The sequence below is a fragment of the Aspergillus niger genome (genome assembly GCF_000002855.4).
Source record: "Aspergillus niger supercontig An18".
Classification (NCBI taxonomy): Eukaryota; Fungi; Ascomycota; class Eurotiomycetes; order Eurotiales; family Aspergillaceae; genus Aspergillus; species Aspergillus niger.
In genome coordinates, this window is record NT_166533.1 from 868,464 (window position 1) to 889,015 (window position 20,552).

General features: G+C 51.4%; 9 protein-coding genes and 1 non-coding gene across 10 annotated transcripts; 3 read left to right on the plus strand and 7 right to left on the minus strand.

The window, feature by feature from the left end:
* Nucleotides 1-472: 472 nt before the first annotated feature.
* On the minus strand, nucleotides 473-1,599 carry An18g03810 (60S ribosomal protein uL13; the record flags this gene model as incomplete). The annotated part of the gene is made up of 5 exons (XM_001398803.3): nucleotides 473-611; nucleotides 704-962; nucleotides 1,048-1,101; nucleotides 1,290-1,425; nucleotides 1,579-1,599. 5 exons carry the CDS (start codon nucleotides 1,597-1,599, stop codon nucleotides 473-475), a joined length of 609 nt encoding a protein of 202 aa, XP_001398840.1.
* Nucleotides 1,600-2,566: 967 nt separating this feature from the next.
* Nucleotides 2,567-4,433, minus strand: An18g03820 (uncharacterized protein; the record flags this gene model as incomplete). The annotated part of the gene is given in 1 exon segment (XM_059745741.1): nucleotides 2,567-4,433. A coding segment is annotated over 1 exon segment (1,867 nt), but the record flags the coding sequence as incomplete, so codon positions are not given.
* A 700-nt stretch (nucleotides 4,434-5,133) lies between these two features.
* An18g03830 (uncharacterized protein) lies at nucleotides 5,134-6,413 on the plus strand (the record flags this gene model as incomplete). Its single annotated transcript, XM_001398805.1, has 2 exons — nucleotides 5,134-5,335; nucleotides 5,479-6,413. 2 exons carry the CDS (start codon nucleotides 5,134-5,136, stop codon nucleotides 6,411-6,413), a joined length of 1,137 nt encoding a protein of 378 aa, XP_001398842.1.
* A 1,156-nt stretch (nucleotides 6,414-7,569) lies between these two features.
* tRNA-Asp (GTC) lies at nucleotides 7,570-7,659 on the plus strand. Its single transcript has one exon. It is a non-coding gene; the product is annotated as a tRNA-Asp (tRNA).
* Nucleotides 7,660-8,135: 476 nt separating this feature from the next.
* Nucleotides 8,136-9,501, minus strand: An18g03850 (hypothetical protein; the record flags this gene model as incomplete). The annotated part of the gene is made up of 7 exons (XM_059745742.1): nucleotides 8,136-8,210; nucleotides 8,329-8,505; nucleotides 8,584-8,639; nucleotides 8,754-8,984; nucleotides 9,046-9,155; nucleotides 9,232-9,405; nucleotides 9,449-9,501. 7 exons carry the CDS (start codon nucleotides 9,499-9,501, stop codon nucleotides 8,136-8,138), a joined length of 876 nt encoding a protein of 291 aa, XP_059606581.1.
* Nucleotides 9,502-10,195: 694 nt separating this feature from the next.
* Nucleotides 10,196-11,025, minus strand: An18g03860 (hypothetical protein; the record flags this gene model as incomplete). Its single annotated transcript, XM_059745743.1, has 3 exons — nucleotides 10,196-10,219; nucleotides 10,313-10,343; nucleotides 10,757-11,025. 3 exons carry the CDS (start codon nucleotides 11,023-11,025, stop codon nucleotides 10,196-10,198), a joined length of 324 nt encoding a protein of 107 aa, XP_059606582.1.
* A 1,726-nt stretch (nucleotides 11,026-12,751) lies between these two features.
* An18g03870 (uncharacterized protein) lies at nucleotides 12,752-14,477 on the plus strand (the record flags this gene model as incomplete). The annotated part of the gene is made up of 2 exons (XM_059745744.1): nucleotides 12,752-13,018; nucleotides 13,131-14,477. The coding sequence occupies 2 exons, from the start codon at nucleotides 12,752-12,754 to the stop codon at nucleotides 14,475-14,477; spliced, it is 1,614 nt and encodes a 537-aa protein (XP_059606583.1).
* A 917-nt stretch (nucleotides 14,478-15,394) lies between these two features.
* An18g03880 (uncharacterized protein) lies at nucleotides 15,395-16,665 on the minus strand (the record flags this gene model as incomplete). Its single annotated transcript, XM_001398809.3, has 3 exons — nucleotides 15,395-15,478; nucleotides 15,537-15,562; nucleotides 15,714-16,665. 3 exons carry the CDS (start codon nucleotides 16,663-16,665, stop codon nucleotides 15,395-15,397), a joined length of 1,062 nt encoding a protein of 353 aa, XP_001398846.3.
* A 647-nt stretch (nucleotides 16,666-17,312) lies between these two features.
* On the minus strand, nucleotides 17,313-19,145 carry An18g03890 (uncharacterized protein; the record flags this gene model as incomplete). The annotated part of the gene is made up of 3 exons (XM_001398810.3): nucleotides 17,313-17,800; nucleotides 17,849-18,151; nucleotides 18,206-19,145. 3 exons carry the CDS (start codon nucleotides 19,143-19,145, stop codon nucleotides 17,313-17,315), a joined length of 1,731 nt encoding a protein of 576 aa, XP_001398847.3.
* Nucleotides 19,146-19,732: 587 nt separating this feature from the next.
* An18g03900 (uncharacterized protein) lies at nucleotides 19,733-20,488 on the minus strand (the record flags this gene model as incomplete). Its single annotated transcript, XM_059745745.1, has 3 exons — nucleotides 19,733-20,189; nucleotides 20,292-20,382; nucleotides 20,449-20,488. 3 exons carry the CDS (start codon nucleotides 20,486-20,488, stop codon nucleotides 19,733-19,735), a joined length of 588 nt encoding a protein of 195 aa, XP_059606584.1.
* Nucleotides 20,489-20,552: the final 64 nt, after the last annotated feature.

Sequence of the window (20,552 nt, forward strand, 5' to 3'; positions counted from 1 at the left end):
AACATGGAGCCTCGTCCGGCATCCTGGGTAGTCGCATATCGCAAATCAAGTACAAGATAGGCAGTACTCTGTCTCTCTCTCCGTGTCCGGGGGCCTAGAAATACACAAAATTGCAAGGGGCCAGTAGTAGTAGTAATAGCGGTGGTAAATGGTGCATCGGATTCGTCACAGCAAAGTCATTTGAACTCTTGAAAAGAAATTCTTGGATTAAACCGCCACGGCGCGAAATAACGGGTCAGCTATTTTGAACAACCTTTCATCCCAAGTGACTCCTGTATTTTTTTTTTAGAAAGAATCGATCTCTCCAGCCTCCATGTGCGTCACAACGTAAGAATTGTGGTATTTCATGAAAAGGTAGGGACAGTGAGAGAAAGGTCGATCGGCTTGCTGTCCATTTTCTTCGCAGAGAACCGTTTCGCGATCCCATCCCATCCCATCACAAACACAAGCAACCAGCCGCGCAACTAGGTATCTAGTATCCGTACTGAGCGAGCTGGCTCTTGGTCTGCTCGTTAACACCCGCCGACTTCTGGGCGTGGACGAGTTGGCGGCGAGCGGCCTTCTTGCGCTCGTAGTATGCACTGCTCTTAACCTTTCTGCGCTCCTCAAGTCTGTAAGAGTAGAAAAAACGAATCCGTTAGCCTTCTGCACCCAATATTCCAACATCTCCCATTTTATCCTCTCCACTTCAGCATAAACGTACCTGGCAACAACGTCCTGGTACTTCCAGCCAACCTCGTGGCTGAGACGACCAACGGTGCAGTACTTGCGGCCGGGGCGCAGGCGGAGAACACGCAGAGCCTGGGGAACGACAACGCGCTTCTTCTTGTCGTAGGGGGGAGGAACACCCTCGAAAACCTTCAGGCGCTCCATAGCGGCGGCACCACGGGCGGTCTTGTGGGGGATCATGCCGCGGACAGCCTTGTAGAAGATGCGGGAGGGGGCACGGAAGTGGAAGGGACCTGTAGCGATTCAGCACGGAGTCCCGCAAAAGATATAAGTGTCGTCTTTCCCCATCAGAGGGGGAAAGTCATCGGGTAGTCTCACCTCCGCGGGTGGGGTTGAAACGAGTCATCTTGCGAAGGTAGGCGTGGTACTTGACTATATCGCGAAATCCAGGTCAGCCCGTTGTCCACCAGCACAGATGTGTTGCTTGTTCCTCCAGAGATATTCCAATCAATTGCCGATGTCCTCCTCCATATGTCGAAAACCGTCGCACTCCCATTCATCCCAAAGAAAATCCATATTGCAGAATGAAATCGAAAGAAACCGGGTCGGATAGAACATACGCTTCGCACGGAAGAACTCGCCGGAGATGTTGAGGGCTTCACATCTCACGACGACAATCTTCTGACCGTTGAGCAGCTGCTTAGCAACAGTGCTGGCCAGGCGACCCAAGAGGTGTCCCTTGCCGTCAATGACGACCTGCGAAAACCCAAGAATTCAAGTCAGCGACAAATGTACTTCTGTATATGAATTTCCGACTCCAGGACCCTGAACGCCCTCATTTGACACATGTGTATTCAATTTCAAGGAGATTGTATGTGGATGATAGTTTCGGGATGGGGCGGTACGCACGACTGGCTCGATGGCGGACATCCTGCTCTCTGTCACCGGTTCAAAAAGGATATATCCAGCGAAAGGAAGAGCGCTGCTCTAGGATACTCCCTTGGGATGTATGTTGTCGGCGGTTGTTGTCGTTGGTGGGCAGGTTCAACGCACACAACGATGTCGGATGAGTTCGCTGGTCGTCGCTAAGCGAGCGGCGCTACTTCCTCTTTGTGCGGGAAGAGCCCCGTTCGAGGGCCACAGCCCTAACGCCCGTGGCTTGTAGGTCACGTGAACCGTTCCGGATCGTCAAGGGGCCCTACGATTTCCCTGATGATTTTATTAGTATTATGATGCCTGTCCTGAAGTCCATGTGGATTTGGGTTTTGCGATGGAGTTCGGATAGGTTGGCTCGGTATTACAACTACTTACATCGGCAGTGGTGTACTTACCCCTAGGGATGGTATATTTCATTGTGGTAATTGGTGCCGTCATGTTCCATCGACACCATGCTAAGTCCACCCCGCAAATACTGTATCGCGACACTAGATAGAGACCCAGTCTTCCCCCAGACAGTCCAGGCACTCCCTACTATTAGTACTCAAATTTCAAAATATGACTTTTCCACGGTCGCATACATACATATTCAAGAATAGCAAACGAACCTTTTATTGCAACTCGACCAGCCATTGATGTCTGATTAGCAGAGAATTTTTCTTAATATCCAAGAATGTAAACGCCATCCGAGCAAGATCTCCGGGTCCAGCGAGGGTCTGTATATTGTCTAGAAAGGAAACATTATTGTATACATTAATATTAATATTATCAAGTACGCTCTGGCGTCTTCACATGCCGGCTTTTTTCTGTTCAGCGAAAGAATTCAAACAACCCGTAGCGCCCAAACAAATCCAAAAAAAAAAAAGAGGGCATTAGCTATATGTTCTTGGCGTGTATATTCTTGAATATCATGCGGCGTTAGAATATCTTATTTCTAGTCACATTAAGCGGTGACATCCGCTTAGTATAACGGTTGATTTGCGTCGTGCGTGCCCCTGGCAATGACCTCTTCGAGAGGCCAACGGGGAGGCTCAATCGTCCTGGGTCCCTTGGAGCTATCGTGCGCAGACAATGGTTCCCTCAAGCCACCTGCAATGCCCGAAGAGAATTTCAGCTCCAACGCATCGCCGATTTCATCGCACGCCTGCAGGATGCGATCCAGGTCGTCTTTGGTGTGGGCGGCTGAGATGCAGAGTCGCGCCCGAGACAGCTCCAGGGGCGTGGCAGGATAGGTCACAACAACCACGGAGATTTTGCGACGCAGCATTTCTCGCGAGAAGGCAGGCATTTTGGCCGGATTGTACAGCATCAATGGCACAATTGGAGAGTCATCGTGTCCGTAGACGATGAAACCCAGTCTCTTCAATCCGAGCCGAAGGTAGCGCGAGTTGAAGGCGAGGCGCTGCATCCGCTCCCGTCCCTCGCCCGGGTGAAGAGGATCCTCATCAGCAATGAGTCGCAGCGAGGAGTAGATCTGAGCAAGAACAGGAAGCGACGGTGCTTCTCCAAATATTTGACCAGCGTTTGTGCAGCGAATCTTGTCAATGATGGCTTTGTCGGCCGCGATATAGCCACCGTTGGCTCCGAAGGACTTGGTGAATGTTCCCATCAGGATGTCGACCTCTGCCGGATCTACTTTGAAGTAGTCACAGACTCCGGCGTCCGTACGTCCAACGGCTCCAATGGAGTGTGCCTCGTCCACAAACAGGTGGAACTTGTATTTCTTCTTCAATTCCAGTATCCGAGGAAGATTGCACATGGTACCTTCCATGGAGAACAGACCCTCCACGGTAACAAGAATTTTCTTCCATGGCCTATGCGTGCGGGGCTGACCTTGAGAGATTGCCTCCCTGAGACGCTTTTCCAGGTCAGCCATGTTGTTGTGCGCGAAGACCTGGATGGCCGCGCCAGACAGACGAGCGCCAAATCGGATAGATGCATGGTTGAGTTCATCGGACAGGATCAGACATCCCTTTTCCATGATGGAAGGGAAGATAGTCGCATTCGTCACAAAGCCCATGGAGAACACAACTGCGGCTTCCTTCCCCACAAAGCGAGCAATTTGATCTTCCACCTCGGCATGCAGCTTTGTAATCCCCCCTTCGGGGGTCGATGCAATGCAAATGCCATCCCGCCGGAGTACCTCCTCGGCATAGTCGGTGCATGGGCCTTCCGATTGAGCAAAACCCAGATAGTTATACGAACTCAGATTGAGCGTATCCGTCGTCGTGCCCGTAAGTCTAAAGTGGAGGTTGTCTTCAGTCGTCCGGTCCAACAGCGTAACATGCCGGCCCGGAACACCAATGATCGGCCTCTCGAAGCATGTCATTGATCCGTTGCTTCAAGCGTCGCGTATAGAAACTCTCGAAATCGCTGTACAATGACGCATAGCCATTCTGAGGTTTCAAGTGGCGGTACGTATGGGAGCGAAACCACTTATCCACGAAATCATGGAAGTGGCCGAGGAAGATTAGCACGAGGAAGCTGACGTAGGTGGTCAGAACGAAGAAGTACGGAGGCTCATCAATGACCGGATCAGGGATCTCTCCGCCAGGATGCTCGCTGGTGTAGAGATGCGACGGATCGCCCAGGGGTCCGAACTCGGCGTGTTGCTTGGCTAGCTTTCGAATCGCTTCCGGGTCGGATGGTGCCTGGTCTTGGGTTACTGCTGTCGTTCTTATGGCATCGGGAGAGCAGCCACTAACAGCGCGAAGGGAGGCCACAGCAGTAGAATGGGCTGCAGGGGAGTCGGAAGATACACCGGAATTGCCGCCGCTGGTCGCTGCATCCTTCTCGGGGCGTGGTTTACTGCGCTTCCAGCGAGGCATCATGAAGCAGAGTGGCTGAAGGTGTCCCGTCAGCCACAACCAGCGATGATACTGATGGTGAAGAATGCAGCTAGGATACCGGCGGCAGAGCAGAGTATGGTGAGTAGGGAGGGGGAACAGCGGAAGGTTGTATCGTGAGGTCGCTGAAGCGTGATTCCTTCCATCATGTAATGGTGAGAGGCGGTTCCACTCGGCTTGTTCGGGGGAGAGATTGGCGCCCGATCATTGGTGGCTGATGCCGGACGCCTCCGACGGGACAGGCGGAGACTTTCGGAGTTCATTGGCCAGACCGCTGACTCAGCATGGCCTGATGGATGGCACGTGGACGCACCTGTTGCATACTTAGTATTGCATAGTAGTTAGTGTCCATACTGTTGCTTAATGTTAATTCGAATAATCAAAATCATGACAAGACTTGTCCATTCGTCAGGTGGTACAATTCTTGGGGTGCAGTGCTAAAGCCTTCTAGTAAATTCTCTGCCTAGGGCTGACATACGTATATGGACGACAGCTGATGTTGGACGACCAGACTTTAGAGTGACCGCATCATTTGAAACTACGCCTGTTGTCACAGCAGCTATAGTCCGCTCCGCTTTAGGTAACACAAAAACGCTTTCTCTAAGCCTTCACCGAAATAGTAACGCCATCGGGCTGTGCTGACAGCTCAACACGAGGAGGGCGTTCGATAAAGGAAAATATCATGAAGTTGCGTCGAAAGACACGTTTTGTCTGTGTCTCTGATACACACGCCTACACGCCGTCGGAGGCCGGCTTCAAGCTTCCCGCTGGTGATGTCTTAATCCATGCCGGTGACCTCACCAACCACGGGAGCGCTGCTGAACTGCGTAAGACAATGAGCTGGATTGCTACAGCTGACTTCGAAGTCAAAATCATCATCTGCGGTTCGTCTTCTTCCCATCAAGACTGCCGTATATTGGGCCTCCAAATACGGCCTTTGTTGTCCGAGAGGGGCCACTCGTAGGGCTGAAGGACAAAAAGAAGTCAAAAGGCCAAAGGATACGTGCTGAGTACTGGTAATCATCAGGAAACCATGATATCACACTAGACCCGGGTTTCTACGCTGAACACGGCTCTAGCTTTCACGGCCAACATCTAGAAGATACCCAGAAGTGTCTGGAAATTGTAACCCAAGCGTCACCGTCGATAGTCTATCTCAGGCACCAGTCAGCACTAATCCGGCTGACCCGGCCTAACGGCCCGAAGACCATCTTCAAAGTCTTTGGCTCTCCATACTCCCAGTCATCTGGAACTTGGGCGTACGGATACGAGTCTTCAAATGCTGGTGCGCTTTGGAACAGCATTCCACTGGATACGGATATCACCGTGACCCATACTCCGCCTAACTCCCACTGCGATAGCCGAGTTGAAGGCATCTCAGTCGGATGCACAGCCCTGCGGGGTGCGTTAAGCAAAGTTCGACCGTCGCTAGCAATATGTGGCCATGTACACGAGTCGAGAGGCTCGGAGAGGGTGCGATGGTATACTTCGCAGGCATCGCCATCACAAACCGTGGATGTACAAGGACATAAGGATCCGGTTATTCTGCCTCCCCCGGGCAGTAAAAAGCAGAGCCTTGTCGATCTCACGGGCAAAAAGGCACCCACACTAGACAACAATCAGTTTGCCGGCAATAACCTTCGAGCGCCAGTCAGTCAACTGTTCCAATCATCACAACATGCTCTGCTGTTACCGTCTTCTGGGTGGCCATCTGATGGATTCCAAGGCTCTGAAGCCGATCAATCAACGTCATCCTCCGTGCCTTTGTGCTTATACGAAAGACACACTGGGAATGAAGATGGGCCTTGTTTAAGGCGACGCGAAACATGTATTGTCAATGCGGCGATCGTGGCGACCAGTTGGCCGCATCGGGGTGGGAAACGGTTCCATGCCCCTATTGTGGTCGATCTAGAACTACCAGTCTGGGAAGAGGAAAATGGGGGAACTGAACCCCACGGCTAGAGAGTGTAGCTCGTATCGTCTGTCCTGAATGGCCAGGCTAGCATTGACTCCGACGATTGGCTGTGCAAGGTGGAATATCTCTTGTCGTGCAGCAGGCAGCTTGAGCTTTGACCTGCGGTTTGACGTATGGCCGACCGTTTCGGGTGGGATGCATCACTGGTTGCCTTGGATTTGGGGGACACTTCAGCCATGTAGCGCACTTCGCTCCATACTGTTTTGAGTATATACACCGGCCTGGTTGGGACTGATTGTCGGTCATTGTAAAGGAGCAGGAATAACTTACGCTGTGACTCAAGAGCAGCAAGGCGGTGGTGTGGTGGTGATGCTCCCTAGCTCCCTTGCTCTTTGTCTTGTGTCGGGCCGTCATTTGATGAGCCAGAAACCCGGGTTGAACAAGTAGTAGATCGGGAAAGCAGGGGCAGCGTGGTGACCGGGGGGATGTAAACAGCATGATGATCACTGGAAGCTTACGTGAAACTCATAAGCAGCAAATGAAATCGGGGGTGCCAGCCTGGAAGTGCTGAATTGACATGCAAGATCATCTGAAACATGATGTGGATGAATGACATCCTTTGCTCATTATAGTAGATTGGAACAGGATCACCAAGTCAGCCTGAGACGGGTATGGTAGTATGAAATGAACTGCACTCTAGGTCCGTGACTGGAGCCGGAGGGAGATATCTACGACCATTCCTTTGGGAAACCACCAGTCAGAGCCCAGGAGTAGAAATCGTCTAAAATAGGCCGGGGGATGGAGGCACTTGATGCTGTCCTATGAATGACAGTGATGAAGTGTGGCGGGGTTGAAAGGGAGAATCGAGTCCTGCCAACCCCTACTTTGGCTCCTGACTGCCAAGTGTGAGCGGACCCTGTGAGCACACCTCCCTCTATTCCTGCTTGTATGAAGAACATCCGGACCGTCCAGGAAAGTGCCATGTACTGTGGCAGGTACGTGGAGAATCAGATCGTCGAGTTATATCTGTATTGTTAGTACTCTCGTAGCTTCTTACCCACAGTGGGTCTTGGATAGTTCAGCAATCTGGGAAGAACCGATCTGCTCCGCTACAAGCTATGATGTCAATTGGATTGGGTGGTCTCCGATTAACGTATACGTTAAGTCTTGAAGCAAAATAGTAAGCTGCATTACAACTGAAAATCCTCGATGGTCTAACGGTCATGATTTCCGCTTGTCAATCCTTCACAGGAACAAGCGCGGGAGACCTGGGTTCGACTCCCAGTCGGGGAGATTTCTTTTTGCACTTGATTGCCCTGAGGCTGTCTCAACTGCGCCACAAGAACTCGAGACTGTTTTTTATTTATTTATTTAATTTTTTTCCTGGTCGAGACAGATTCACGCATCGTTTGCTAGACGGATTTCAGTCGCTGAGACATTCTACGATTGCACAGCATGAGCACCGAGCCACCATCTGGGGCACCTGACAGTGTCGCAAGGCGGCAGACGACTAGTCGAGCTGATGCTGTGAATTAGACCACCATATTACCACTCCCTCTGCTTTCCAATATAGCATTTAGCTGAGCCAGGCATGAAATGGCTTTTAAAATTAGGAGTCAGCTATGAAGGCATAAGCTGAAAATGTTAAGAGATGCGTACGTAGGCAGCCCGCCCGTAACGACACTGCCGGGATCAGGGCGTGGGATGAAACCGAGCAACGCCACAGAACTTGAGGTTAGCGCGCTAAAGAGGCCTTGATGTCCCTCCATTCAGCCGTAGCCACCGATTTGCGATGGGGCCGGTGGGTAACGAGCGATGCTCAAGAAGGCTAGGTAGCCGCCAAACTGGATTGATAAGATGCAGTTGGAGTTGATATTCGCCAACACCATTGGTGGTGAGCGCCGTGGTTTAACCCCCCGGGTGCAGCTGGCTGATGAGGGGGGGCTGTTTCGCAATGCTTACTGCAACCCTAACATTGGACGCGTAGGTAACCTCTACCACGAGGCACTTGGGACCTCCACACCCCACATGAAGGCCTGCATTGGCGGATGATGTGAGCCAGCAAGGTACGTACCGTAGGACAATGTGGTCAGCCAGTCTCACAGGCATGGGCCTCACAGGAAGTCCCCTGCTTATTGCCTGTCACCTCCACAAGGAACACGCCGGGATTTCAGCGTTCATCGGAACGTGTCATACGAATGCTGTAGTAGTACACACCATATCGGCTGAGTCGATGGGTAATTGTCGGGGCCGCATCAACCGACTCGCTCGGCCTGGCAGGCAAAACAATGGGCGCTTCATATGATAGCGCGCCCGAGCCGACGATGGGCCCAGAGCCCGGGCAAAGCTTTCGAAACTGAGCACAGCTCCATTAAGCTCCTGTTAACGTTTTGCATCAGTTCTGCACTTGCGAGCCTTGACGAAGAGCTGGTGCACCACCGCCCCTTGAACCAAGGCTATTGAGAGCCCCTCATTGGATGCGCGGGATCGCGAAAGTGAAGCATCGCCATGCAAACTAATGCCGGGACAATCATTGCATGGACAGCGGGCGCGAATTGTTGGCTGAGCCGTGCAGCAGACATCGGGTGCAGATGACTTTGCCCAGGGTCCAATTACTCCTTCGAGAACAATCAGCTCGGCGAGGAACGTTCGGTGCGGCGTGTCATGGGCACGGATAACCTGGGGGTGGGACAGGCGAGATAGGCTGACAGGCCATTGCGTGGTGCAAGACAAACCGAGCAACCACTACGATCCCATTCCAGGGTGAGCAAGCCTGCCATGTTGCCATGCTCTGTATCAGCCGTTTTTAACTTTGGCCGTTTGATGCCGATCAAATTGATAGATCTACACGATTCGGGGCCCTACCCCGCGAAACTCGCAGGATACACCTTGTGACAGAAGAAATCCGTATGGAAACCATGCCACTGACGAGCATCCATGTTTTTTCTTTTCCCTTCCCTTGGTAGCCGTGAGGAACCGGGAGTAGTAGATAGTAGTTTCTGAATAAGCCCAGGGACGGAGATAAATGAAGGGCGGGACCTTCCGGAAACAATCCACGGGACTAATTCACGCGCGCCCGGACCGGATCGATGGATGATGATGGGCTGTAACCACGGACGCCCCTCCAGGTACCATAGCAACAATCCAACATGTTCCTGGAGTCTGTCAGCCAGCCGAGGTACCTTTTTTATTTTATTTTATTTTTCTTTTACCCCACGCATAGAAAGAGGTGTCATCCCTGTATACGAATGAGTATATTTTGCCTTGGGCTGGTCCACTCCACCGGCCTAGTCCGTCTGAAGTAGTAAGGATGCCGCTGTAGAGCAAAACCAAGAGGAAGAGGGGAGAGGAGGGAGAGCAGCGAATTCGCTGAGCCAATTCCAGACTACCGAACCCAGCGCATCGTGTCCGGTGAGGCGACCCCAAAATAGGATGCAGCTAGCAAGAGCGCATACGCAGGTGACCGCCGATGTGATTGGACTGTAAATCCCTCCCGGTGAAGGGCAAAGGCTGTGAGCATTAAAGGGCTCAGCCTATAAGGGGCCAAAGCAGACCCAAGATGGTGTGTGGAAGTCGATCCAGTCCGTTGCAGTTTGCCAGTCGGCGTTTGGAAAGGAAAGTGAGGGAAGTGGAGGTGGTGCGGGGTTTCTTTCCTCGCTGTTTTTTGGTGGATGACAACTGGACCTGACTGGTCAGCATCCCCCGTGGTGTGCACAAGAAGTGTTCCGATCGAAGCAAACGTCGCTGATTAGTTGGTGATGGAAGTCTCTGTGGTTCAATCAGAGCAATGAGGGAAGCAGATTCTGTTACGAAGTACTACCACCGGTACTTATGGGAGGTAGTACGCAGTAGACTAGATACTACTAGCTAGTCATTATCAGCCTAAGAACCAAACAGTACTGACTGGTTAGATGGTAGTAAGTAGTAAGAAGATAGTAGTACTCACCAGGCACAGCATATCTTTTTCAGCTACTAACCTACTACTGCTATTTAGCTAGTTACAAAGTAGACTAGTATTTACTAGATGGATAGTCAAAAAGTCACTGCTCGTGGGAGGCCCCGCAGATCAGACTGATGACGGTCGCAAGTCGAATTCGCTCATCTGCCGGGGACCACCAGGTGGATGACCAAACAGACACTCGTCCTGCAGACACCCATGGCTTAGTCTCCTCTGCGTCGTAACTTTGACGCTAGCAATGGGACAGGCAAGATGGATTTCTGGCCAAGCGCCAGCCGTGACCGTGATGAAGATGTGACTGAGAACGGCCCAGCATCTCCCTCTCACTCGATGCCGTAGTCGCACATAGGCTTCAGGGTTTGCGAGCAGCAAAATGATACGAAGGTGAAAAGAAGTCGAGGCTAGCTCTGATGATAGTTCTCTCGTTCGTACCTTGAGTCTTCTCGCCAGGTACCAAGCCCTCCAATGAAGATGGTTCCTCCATGGATCGGAGATAAACCCACGGTCAAACACAACCGGGGTATTTGTACCACATCAGGTCCAGTTTCATTTCCTTCGTTTGCAGGATGATACGTCTCATTCTCTAGATCACCTTCTGGTGGCTGTTTTATAATAATAATCTTCGATCCTGTATCCTGTATTCTTATGCCTCCTGTTATCTCCTTCCTGGACATTGTATGAACCAATTGTCCTGCCTTCATTCTGCTTTCCTCTTCAAAGGCATCAATGATTGACCGCTCCTTGCCAATCGTTCATCGTTGGTTCTCCATTGCAAGTTACCTGTTGACGGTGGTTGTCCCTCGCAAAGCGGGCCCTTGGGCTTCCTCGTTGTGACAAGACCCCATCGTTGGTTTCAGTTTCCCACTTCACCGCTGCTTTGCAGTCCATCGGTTGGCTCCCTCTGCACGAAGGACTTTCAAAGGCAGAGGATCATTATCATACCTTCATTGCCATCCTCCTGCTGCTCATCTTCATAATCATCACTGCTACAGAGAGATTAACCCAGACGATCCGACTCTTATATCGTCATTGTTGCCAATCCTGTTTCAACCAGTTGTCCTCCCTGCTGCTAAGTTAACTACTAGTCCTACTACTACTACTACTTGCCAACTTCTTATACAACCGATATACTTCCTATTTGGCGGGCCTAAACCCAGCAAGGACAATCCAACCAGGCGCAGCTGGTGGCATCATCGAGCGTCTTCTAATCCGCATTATTCATCGACGTTGGCGTCTGACCAGCTACCTCACTCGACCAGCAACCCTGACTAAACGTGGTGCCACTTCATCTGACCATCCTTTAGTCTTAGTCGATTTGGCTGCTTTTTCTACTTTTAGCTTGCTCTCTCAGTCTCCAGTAAACCAGCGTGGCGCAGTGTGCTTGGGTCCGATTGTTTGGCGGTATTTGCCCGTTGGGGGGAAAATCCCTTTGATTTTTCTCTCTCTCTGTCTTGTACTGTGTATTATTTTGACTTTTTCCCCTTTTGCCCCTCAGCAACTGGTTCGCCTCTCCCGACCAGATAGGAATATTCCCCTCCCTGAGTCTTGAGTGAACTGGAGTGCATCCACTCTCCTTACTCTCACTGACCCGCCAGAACTGACTGACTGATTGATTTCTTGTCTGGTTTGCTGGGCGAAATTACCCGGGCCAAGTACTGCCCCCAGCTGTTCCCCTCCCCCCTCCCCTCCCTCTCTTTTCTTGGGTACTTGGGAGTCTTCCTGCCATACACCGGGGCATCCATCAGTAACCATACCTGAAGTCTACCAACTAATTCATTATTTTGGGTTATTCTGCCTCGCTATTTTTCCCCCCCCTCCCCTCCACCCTCTCGCTTTCTCTCTTTGGTTTATCCTGCTGCAGCACTCCAACCGGACTTTTACTAGTGACTCTGGTTCTGCATGGTTCATATTCTCACTCATCATAAACTCCCCGTGTCTCTCCTTTTACTCATTATTACTCATTAATCCCATTCCAATTCACTACCTACTTACTCCCCCTTCTGCTGCCGGTTTCACCCTGCCCTTTTGTCATCCTGCTTCTCCCCTTTCCCCTTCTTTCGTCTTCTCCGGCCTTCTCCATGAATTGGCCGCATATCCGATCGGGACAATCCTGACTATGCGCCATTGATCGTCAAGCACCCACGTCACCCCATCGAGCCGTCTATCCGCCCGCCTTGTCCATCTCAGCGTACCTTACACATCCGCGCTATCGCTGCAACCCTCCGGCTTCGCCTCCCTCCGTTCAGGTACTTACCGCTTCTGCTGTCCTCCACGCTTCTTATATACAACGCCACACCGCGGCACTTGTCGCTTTCCTGTCGCTCTGCATTTATCATCACTCTGTTTATTTAAATCACCTGTCGATCCTACATTGAGGCTGGTTTTTATGTTTTCTACCCCATCTTCCACTAGTGTCTTCTGCAGACCATGGCAGCCGCGCCAGATATCGATCCATATGAGGTGTTGGGGGTGGCAAGGGATGCAGCCTTGTCGGATATCAAATCTGCCCATCGCAAGCTCGTGTTGAAATGTCACCCCGATAAGATCAAAGATGAGTCGCTGAGAAGTCAGGCTCAGGATGAATTTCAGAAGGTGCAGCAGGCCTACGAGACCCTTTCGGATGAGACGAGAAGGGCCAAGTACGATGCGAAGGCTCGGCTGGCTGAGCTACGTCGCCAAATGCATGAGCAAGGTGTACCGATCAATGGTTCATCTGCCTATGCCGCCCCGCGCGCAAGTGGCTCGAGTGGCCCTCGCGAGTATCGCAACGGACGGTACTACGAGGAGAGGACGCCGGCTGATGCAGCCACCTATTCCGATGACGATCTCCAATTCTCCGAAGAGTCGCGCTCAACCTCCCGGAAATACGATGAGTATAAGAAACGATACTCCTCCAAACCCCCGAGCGAGAAGAAGAAAAGCAAGAGCGATGGCCCTAGTACTCGTGCGGCGAAGGATATGGCTCGCGACAATTCGAGGACGACCCACAGCAGTCGTGCCAAATATCGTACCAGGGAACGACAACGGGATGCCTACGAGTAAGTATGAGCGGGCCGTTCCGTACAGCGACTCCGAAGACGATGGCGGCGCATCTGATTCCAGCGCCTCGTCCACGGTTTACGTGAAGGTTAAGCGCCCCTCGGAAAGGCGCAACCGGGAGTCATCTTCTCGCAAGTCCCGACCGGCTGACCTCCCGCGCCGCCATACCTCGACCCGCTACGAAGACGAGTACACGGACGACTATGAGTCGAAGCATGACAAGCTACACCACACCGCCAAAGATTACATTAGGCGCTCCAAGGGAACCGTTCCGATCGAAATCGACAGACGTCCACAAGCGTCCCGCTCGCCCCCGCGCAATCATGGCTACGAATCCGCTGATCCGGAGTCTTCCTCGTCACGACACTCGGGCCGCACGAAACGACCGAGCAAGGAAAGTGTTCGTACAAGTAATTCTCGCAATGGATCATACGAGAAGCTTGAGGCCCAGGCCCGGTCCTACGACGTCAAGATACCTAGCATACCGACTACGGCAACTTCACCGTCAGTGAAGATTCCTTCATCGGTCCGGCCATCCCTCCAGCCCTCACGCTCTGCGAGCGCTGCACAATCCTATTCCCGCGCCAGGGGAATGAGTCGGGAAAATCCACTGCATAACATGGTCCATGAAGCGAGTCGGACAGCGAAACTGCGAACGGACAAGTACGATTCCGGCTACTCGAGTCCAGGCACGCCAGAAATGGCAGCCGGCGAGAGTCCGCCCAAGTCGACTCGCTACAAGATTGTGACGGAACCGGACACCGTGCTTAGAGAACCCAGTATACCACTACCCCAGAAGTCCCCAAGATACGCAAGGGGGGGTTCACCGCCACATCAAGAGCGCCCTATGCCGAAGCCTCCCGTTCGGAGTAGCACCTACACCTACCCCACAGAACACATGCGCTATGAGTCCGCGGCTCGTCCCAGTATGTCCCGGCAATCCTCGAGCCGGCCTACGTATGGTGAGATCCGTTCGCCCAAGGACAAAGAGTACAGGTATGCGCGAGAGGTGGGGCCAGATTACATCCCATCCCGCGATGCTTACATGCGACAGCCATACGGGGAGTACCCGGTTCCGCCCCCCGAACGGCGGCAATCCACATATGCTGGATGAGCGCCGATGATGACTCGAGGAGTCGGGTCTACAACTGACCACATCCGCTGAACTACACAACTTGCTGCAACAGCAAGCCGCACTCTTACCCTCACACACCTCCCCGCTCTAGAAGCTCATTTTCTTCGCCGATAGTCTCTGAGCACTAGCATGCCTTGACGTCTTACATGTCTGACCGTTAGACGTCAATGCATGCTACCCCCCCTCTCAGCTATCACTGTTTTGCGTATACGGTCCATGTTCGATGAGTACCATGTCATAATTTGTCATTTACCCCTACTGATTCTGATATTTTCGCCTCCCCCTTTTTCTTACCACTACGATATACCTGTTTTTATTACTATAACAACATCCGCCACTCAGTCGGCGCTCGGACCAGGGCTATCTGTTCACCCTGTTGGTTGCATTTCTGGCTTTTTGGATTGCTTGGTTTTGGTTTTTTTGGATGGTGTGGCCATGAATGAAATCTCGGCGGTAGGACTGAACACACTTAGGAGTACATGATGATGATCACGAATGACGAAATTGATGCTGAAATGTGGGTGGGCTTTGCATGACTCCCACCCTATTTACTACAGAGGAAAGAAGAAACAAACGAACCATAGACGTGATTTTATTTTTCTATTTTTTTTCCCTTGGTGCATTTTCAATTTAGGTTTCTCAGGCATAAAGAACTGCCCCGGGTTCGGGTATCTATGCAGTTCGAAGATCGTATATAACTATTAGTTGTACAGAGTTCTTAGTGTCCCAATCGTTAAGGCTGATGATGAGGAAGGTTTGGGTACGTAGGTTGATGGTGGATACCTGCCTCCTGCTGATAATCGTGTGATACGATGTGTATCTTCGGTATATACTTCCTGGTGATTCTATCGGTGAAGTCATACATCACACGTTAGTAGTTCTTGACTAGTAGGAGTTCAGATAAACATGAGACGGATAGAACGATGTAGTATGATGGCATAGATTACTTGGATTTCATCATACAGGCAGTGTGCTTCTATCTATTGTAATGTATCAGTTCCTCATACTACACCGCTATGATCATACATACATACATACATGCATACACACACTGTGGACAGTGACTATCATCACATGAAGGCGAAGATATTTCCTAGACGCGAAACTAAGCAAGAGACAACGAACCCGATCCACAAGAACCAGACAACCCACAGCCACATATATACATCAATCAACAACTCCATACCATATAGTACAGACATATCTACTACCCACCCCTAACCCAGCCATACAACCCAAACCCCCACCCCACCACCCTTCCCAAAGCCGCCGGCACTCCAAACTTCAACCACGTCGAAACCTTCCAGACATCCGCCTCAGGCACAACCACACCCTGACTCTTCCAATTATCCCCATCCCCATCCCCCCCTACCTCCCTCCCCATAAAACTCCCCACCGCCTCCCAAACTAACCCGCCAACAACCTCCACCCGACTCAAAAACACCGAATGACTCGCCCCCTCCACCTCCCTATACACCACCCTCAACCCCGGACACATCCCCCTCGCCATCCCCACGCCCACCCTCTGCATCAGTACCGGCAGTCCTTTATCCTCCCCAGTCCCAATATACCAGCTCGGGACGTCCTTCCACCCGGCGTACGAGTACTCGCCGCCCTCGAACAGCGCTTTCAGACTCTGCGGTCTGAGCTGCGATACCCAGTACCGGGCTTCTTCCTCGGGGAGGTCATGGTAGAAGAGCTTGCGCGGGGAAGTGGCTAGCTCTGCGAACCCGGTGGTGTGGTTTGCGCGCCAGGAGGGCGGCGGGTGGCCTAGGAAGGGGTCCATGAAGGAGAGGCCCGTTAAGGTGTAGCCGGAGGCTATGAGGATTAGGCCGATGATGATGCCGGATGAGGGTGATGAGGGAGAGGTAAAGCCTTTGATGGCGCTGTTGGCGACCATGCCGCCGTAGGAGTGCGCGATCAGGACGACATTGCGGCCGTGGTGGATTGTTTCGGTGATGATGGCGGCGCGGGTGGCGTCGAGGTCGTCTTTGAATGTGGCGGCGGGGTCGCCGGTTGTTGAGGGGAGGGTGATGGTGGTGCAGTGCAGGTCTGGGTGGTGGGTTTGCAGGTGCGTGATGAGTTTGGAGTAGCAGGTGGGTTGATGCCAGGCGCCGGGGATGAAGATTAGGGTTGGGAGGGGTGGTGTGGTTGTAGTTGTAGACATTGTAGTATTGTAGTATATATAGAGGGTAGTGTGGGGTGTGATATATATCTTTGGGACGGTAGGTGTTGGGAAGGCTTGTATAAGGGTTGATTGTTGTTTGGGTAGAGTAGAAGAATTAACTCTGGAAGAAGTGAAGCCAATTGACTGCCAGCAACAAAATTAGGAATTGTTCAATGATATCGAGGATAAGAAGACTGCATCTCGAGAAAAGTTCTGGATTGCGGGACCGATAGTCGGAACCGACAGAGCGGATCCGATAACATTCCAATGATGTATGCGGACAGAAGGAACACTGAGACTCAAAGTATGTATGCTATAGATTCATCTGGAATTTAGTATTGCAACATTAATTGTTGGTATAATAAGCGATTATTTGGGAAGATAGGGTGCCTGGGCTTCCTTTACTGCGGCGAACAGAATCCCGCATATGGGCAGGATAGTAGGAGTGGCATCCTCAACATGCTGCAAGTAAGCTAAGCTTCGTGATCGCAGCGCTTGCACCTCTGTCTAATTTCCCTAGCCTTGGAATAGGCATAATGGCACTGCCCTTGTATAGAGCGTGGTTGTAGTCTCTAGCTTCGCCGGTACATCCTAGCCGACGCCGCATGTCGGATCCGCTGTACTTCACATGTGGCGGGGAACACCAATCAAGTGCTAAAATCAGAGGTCCAGCACTCAGAGAGAATGTCTCCATATCGCGGCATTAGTGACTGCAAAACTCTTTCGGCCGCCTCGGATCCGCCAACGGTCACGCCTAGTGAGCTGAGACCTTTCAGCACAATATCAACCTGACATTGCCAATCCTCGTCCACTATCTCTCCAGTATAGAGCGGCGATTGCTGAAAGTGCATCAAGGTCTCAATGGACTTTTGGTAGACCGTTGCCGTTAAGCTCGGGGTAATGTGATAGGCGATGAGAGGGACTTCGGCATCAAGACCGTTTTCAATGTTGAAGGCGGAGTCGGGCGCTAGCGAGAGCACGCATTCTACTGTTTTCGTGACTGATGACACCGCTTCAGCTTGATAAATGCGCATGCTTGTGATGATAGTGTCGTCAACAGAATCGCTCTCCCTGTCGAGAGCCAACGCCTCGGCTAAGATGAGGGTACTCAGGTCCCAAAATAATACGAGCGAGACTGTTCAATAGTCAGCAAATGAGAAGAGCAAGTGCTTTAAGTTCCTACCGGAAGCTGTCCTAGAGGGTAAGGAAAGACGTTCCAGGTTGTTGATGCAGTAGTTAATGAACGGGCGGAACTGGTGGTTGAACTTGCTCACGGCTGCCACTGTTGAGGCAACATCCTCCATGCAAAACAAAGACGCATCGCAGTGTAGTAGGTTTTTGACCTCGATTATCTGTCTGCAGATGTAAAACGCCTCAGCAACTGCCTTTTGACAAATGCTTGCGATGCTGTCGTCCAGACCGGGCGGGAAACAGTGGTCATTGGTCCAATCGAATGTGGACAAGACCGAGCCAGTACTGAAAAGCACTATTCAAGTCAGATTCTGTAGCTGAGGCTAAATCCCATGGCAGATGAGCTTACCTTTACTGTGACCCGGAATAGGCAGTCTGCATGGACGATTCGTGGTGAGTGATGCCCCAAGGTCACGAATGTATCCACCCCAATGCACGGCATTGAGACTGGCTTCCAGCAGACCACTGTATATGGAGTGTGCTCCAAGAGTATGACAGTGTTGCCTGATAAGCTCATTCAGCGAACAAAGGCTTTGCAGGCCGCTGTCAAGGAATTTGCGGGCTGACTCGACTGGAGCTTTAGCCGGTATGGTGATTCCACAAAAGAGCAGGATAGCATAGACGACCCTGAACGATCGGACAGACTGTGCTTGTGAGATAATCTCCCGTGCCTGAAACCAAGAATCGTAGAATGCGTTCTTGGATGCCTCGCTCGTGGGTATCCCGTGAATACTGTCCTGCGAGATACTATCAGCTGCTGATGTACTCTCGCTAGGTAGCCACTGAAGGGAGAATGTGCGAAGCACTGATTTTAGCGCGGCATCAGACTGTCTACGCGCGGTTGCACTGAGTCGATTGCCGTAGAGACCAGCGAAATGATCAAGGAAACGGACGGCCCCGATGACAGTGAACGTGCAGGAGACATCATTTGATGGCATCTCCGAATCCGGGAAGGAGATGGCATTTAGCTGTGCAACCGAAGCAGGGGTATTAGTAAACGGTGTGTTTGTAGAATTATCCAAGGTAGCAGGCGTATGCCTTTGCGACGACCCTTCACTCCAACTTTGCAATCGATAGTGTGACGTCGTTGCATACAGATTGCAGTCGTAGTCTACAAACCGAGAAGCACATCCCGTGATGATGGCATGGTAGATTCTTGCCAGCCGATCATCTAAGATAGTTGCATCCACCTTGGAATTCAGCAAACGAACAGGACTCGTCAGTGAACTACCGGCAAGAAACGGCATCGCGTAGGGCACTCTGTCCGACAAATTGCTGCGGACGGACATTTGTGCCTCGCTTGATGTAACATTCGACGTCAGTCGTTTCGCCAGATCAATGTCCAGGATATCGTCATGATTCTCCTGTGCAGTATGGCCTTCGCCGAGGTTGAGCCACGGGGCCAGCGTATCCCCCGGGGGCGTGGAGCCGGCTTGATAGTAACCATCAGGACTGCCAAAGCCTAGAAGTGGGATCTCTGGTAGCTCATTGCCATTTGTCAACGGGGAAGACCGCACTAGGTTTTGCTTGGGCTTTGCTTACCGGGATCTGGCAAAGTCAAAGGTGCATGAATGGCCCAGTCGTTGGCAATGAGTACACTTCCCTCCTTGGGGAGAGGCGAAAAAGCAGCGTCGCTTGGAGCGACGGCATGGATCGCAACTAGAGAATTGGCGGCGCTGTGACATGCTATCACATATTCCTAGATGTAGATGCGCAGCGAAGCGATTTCATCTTGATGATGCTAGATCATGGATACGTTGTCCGCTCAAGTGTGATTGTAGATGAAGACTGGCGGAAGGGCAGATTAGTAACGCAGGCCCTCCACAAGTTTATCTTCAATGATGGTATTTTATATGCTACTAGCTGCATGCCTAGTTTAAACTTCATCTACGATGCTTTCTGATTTACTACAGGATAGCAGATCGGATAGTCTAGAATTACATGATTTTACTATAGAGATATTATTTTTCAGTGTATAACGCTGCATGAAGAGGATACAGAAACCGTGAGATAACACAAGCACCGTTGCTTCTAAGGCTGTACAACCTGGATGTTGTTCTTCTTCTGAAAAACGAACAGAATAGTTAGCAATCCATCTAGCATCCCACATACGAGGACCACCAGAGACTAATCTGCCTACCTTCCAGTTATCCAGATCCGTCTGCTTCGACTTGTATTGCTTCAATAGCTCCTCCAAGACCTGCTTCAATCCATCCGAGTTTGTCTTGAGAGACGGGAGAACGTCCTCAACTGTCCGTTCTACCAGAACACCGTTCACCATCCGAAAGCATTTCCGGTCCTTAGGAAGGGGGTCGAGGGTTTCGATAACAAGCCTAGCGTTGAGTGTGCGTTAGTTGCTGTTCCTAAATAAGCGCAAAAAGGCACGTTCTTATGCAAAACTTGAAAGCAATAAAACTTCCAATAGGGCAGCTTACTTATGCTCCTCTGCTTCTTGCTCGATGTCACCGATCTTCTGCGCCAATTGTTGTAGCGTGTTTTTGTAGTTGGAGTACTGGAGCTGGAGCTCTGCTTCGAATCAGTTTGGCTTCTTTAAAATGGCGACAGCAAATCGGAAAGAAACTAAAGACATACCCTGTTGCCTCTTGGGGTTGACTTGTGCTTGGCTGGCCATGATGTCGAATTCTGTTTGAAAGCGCAGTTGCAAAGCCGGAGTTGCGATGCGGGGAGTTTCGATA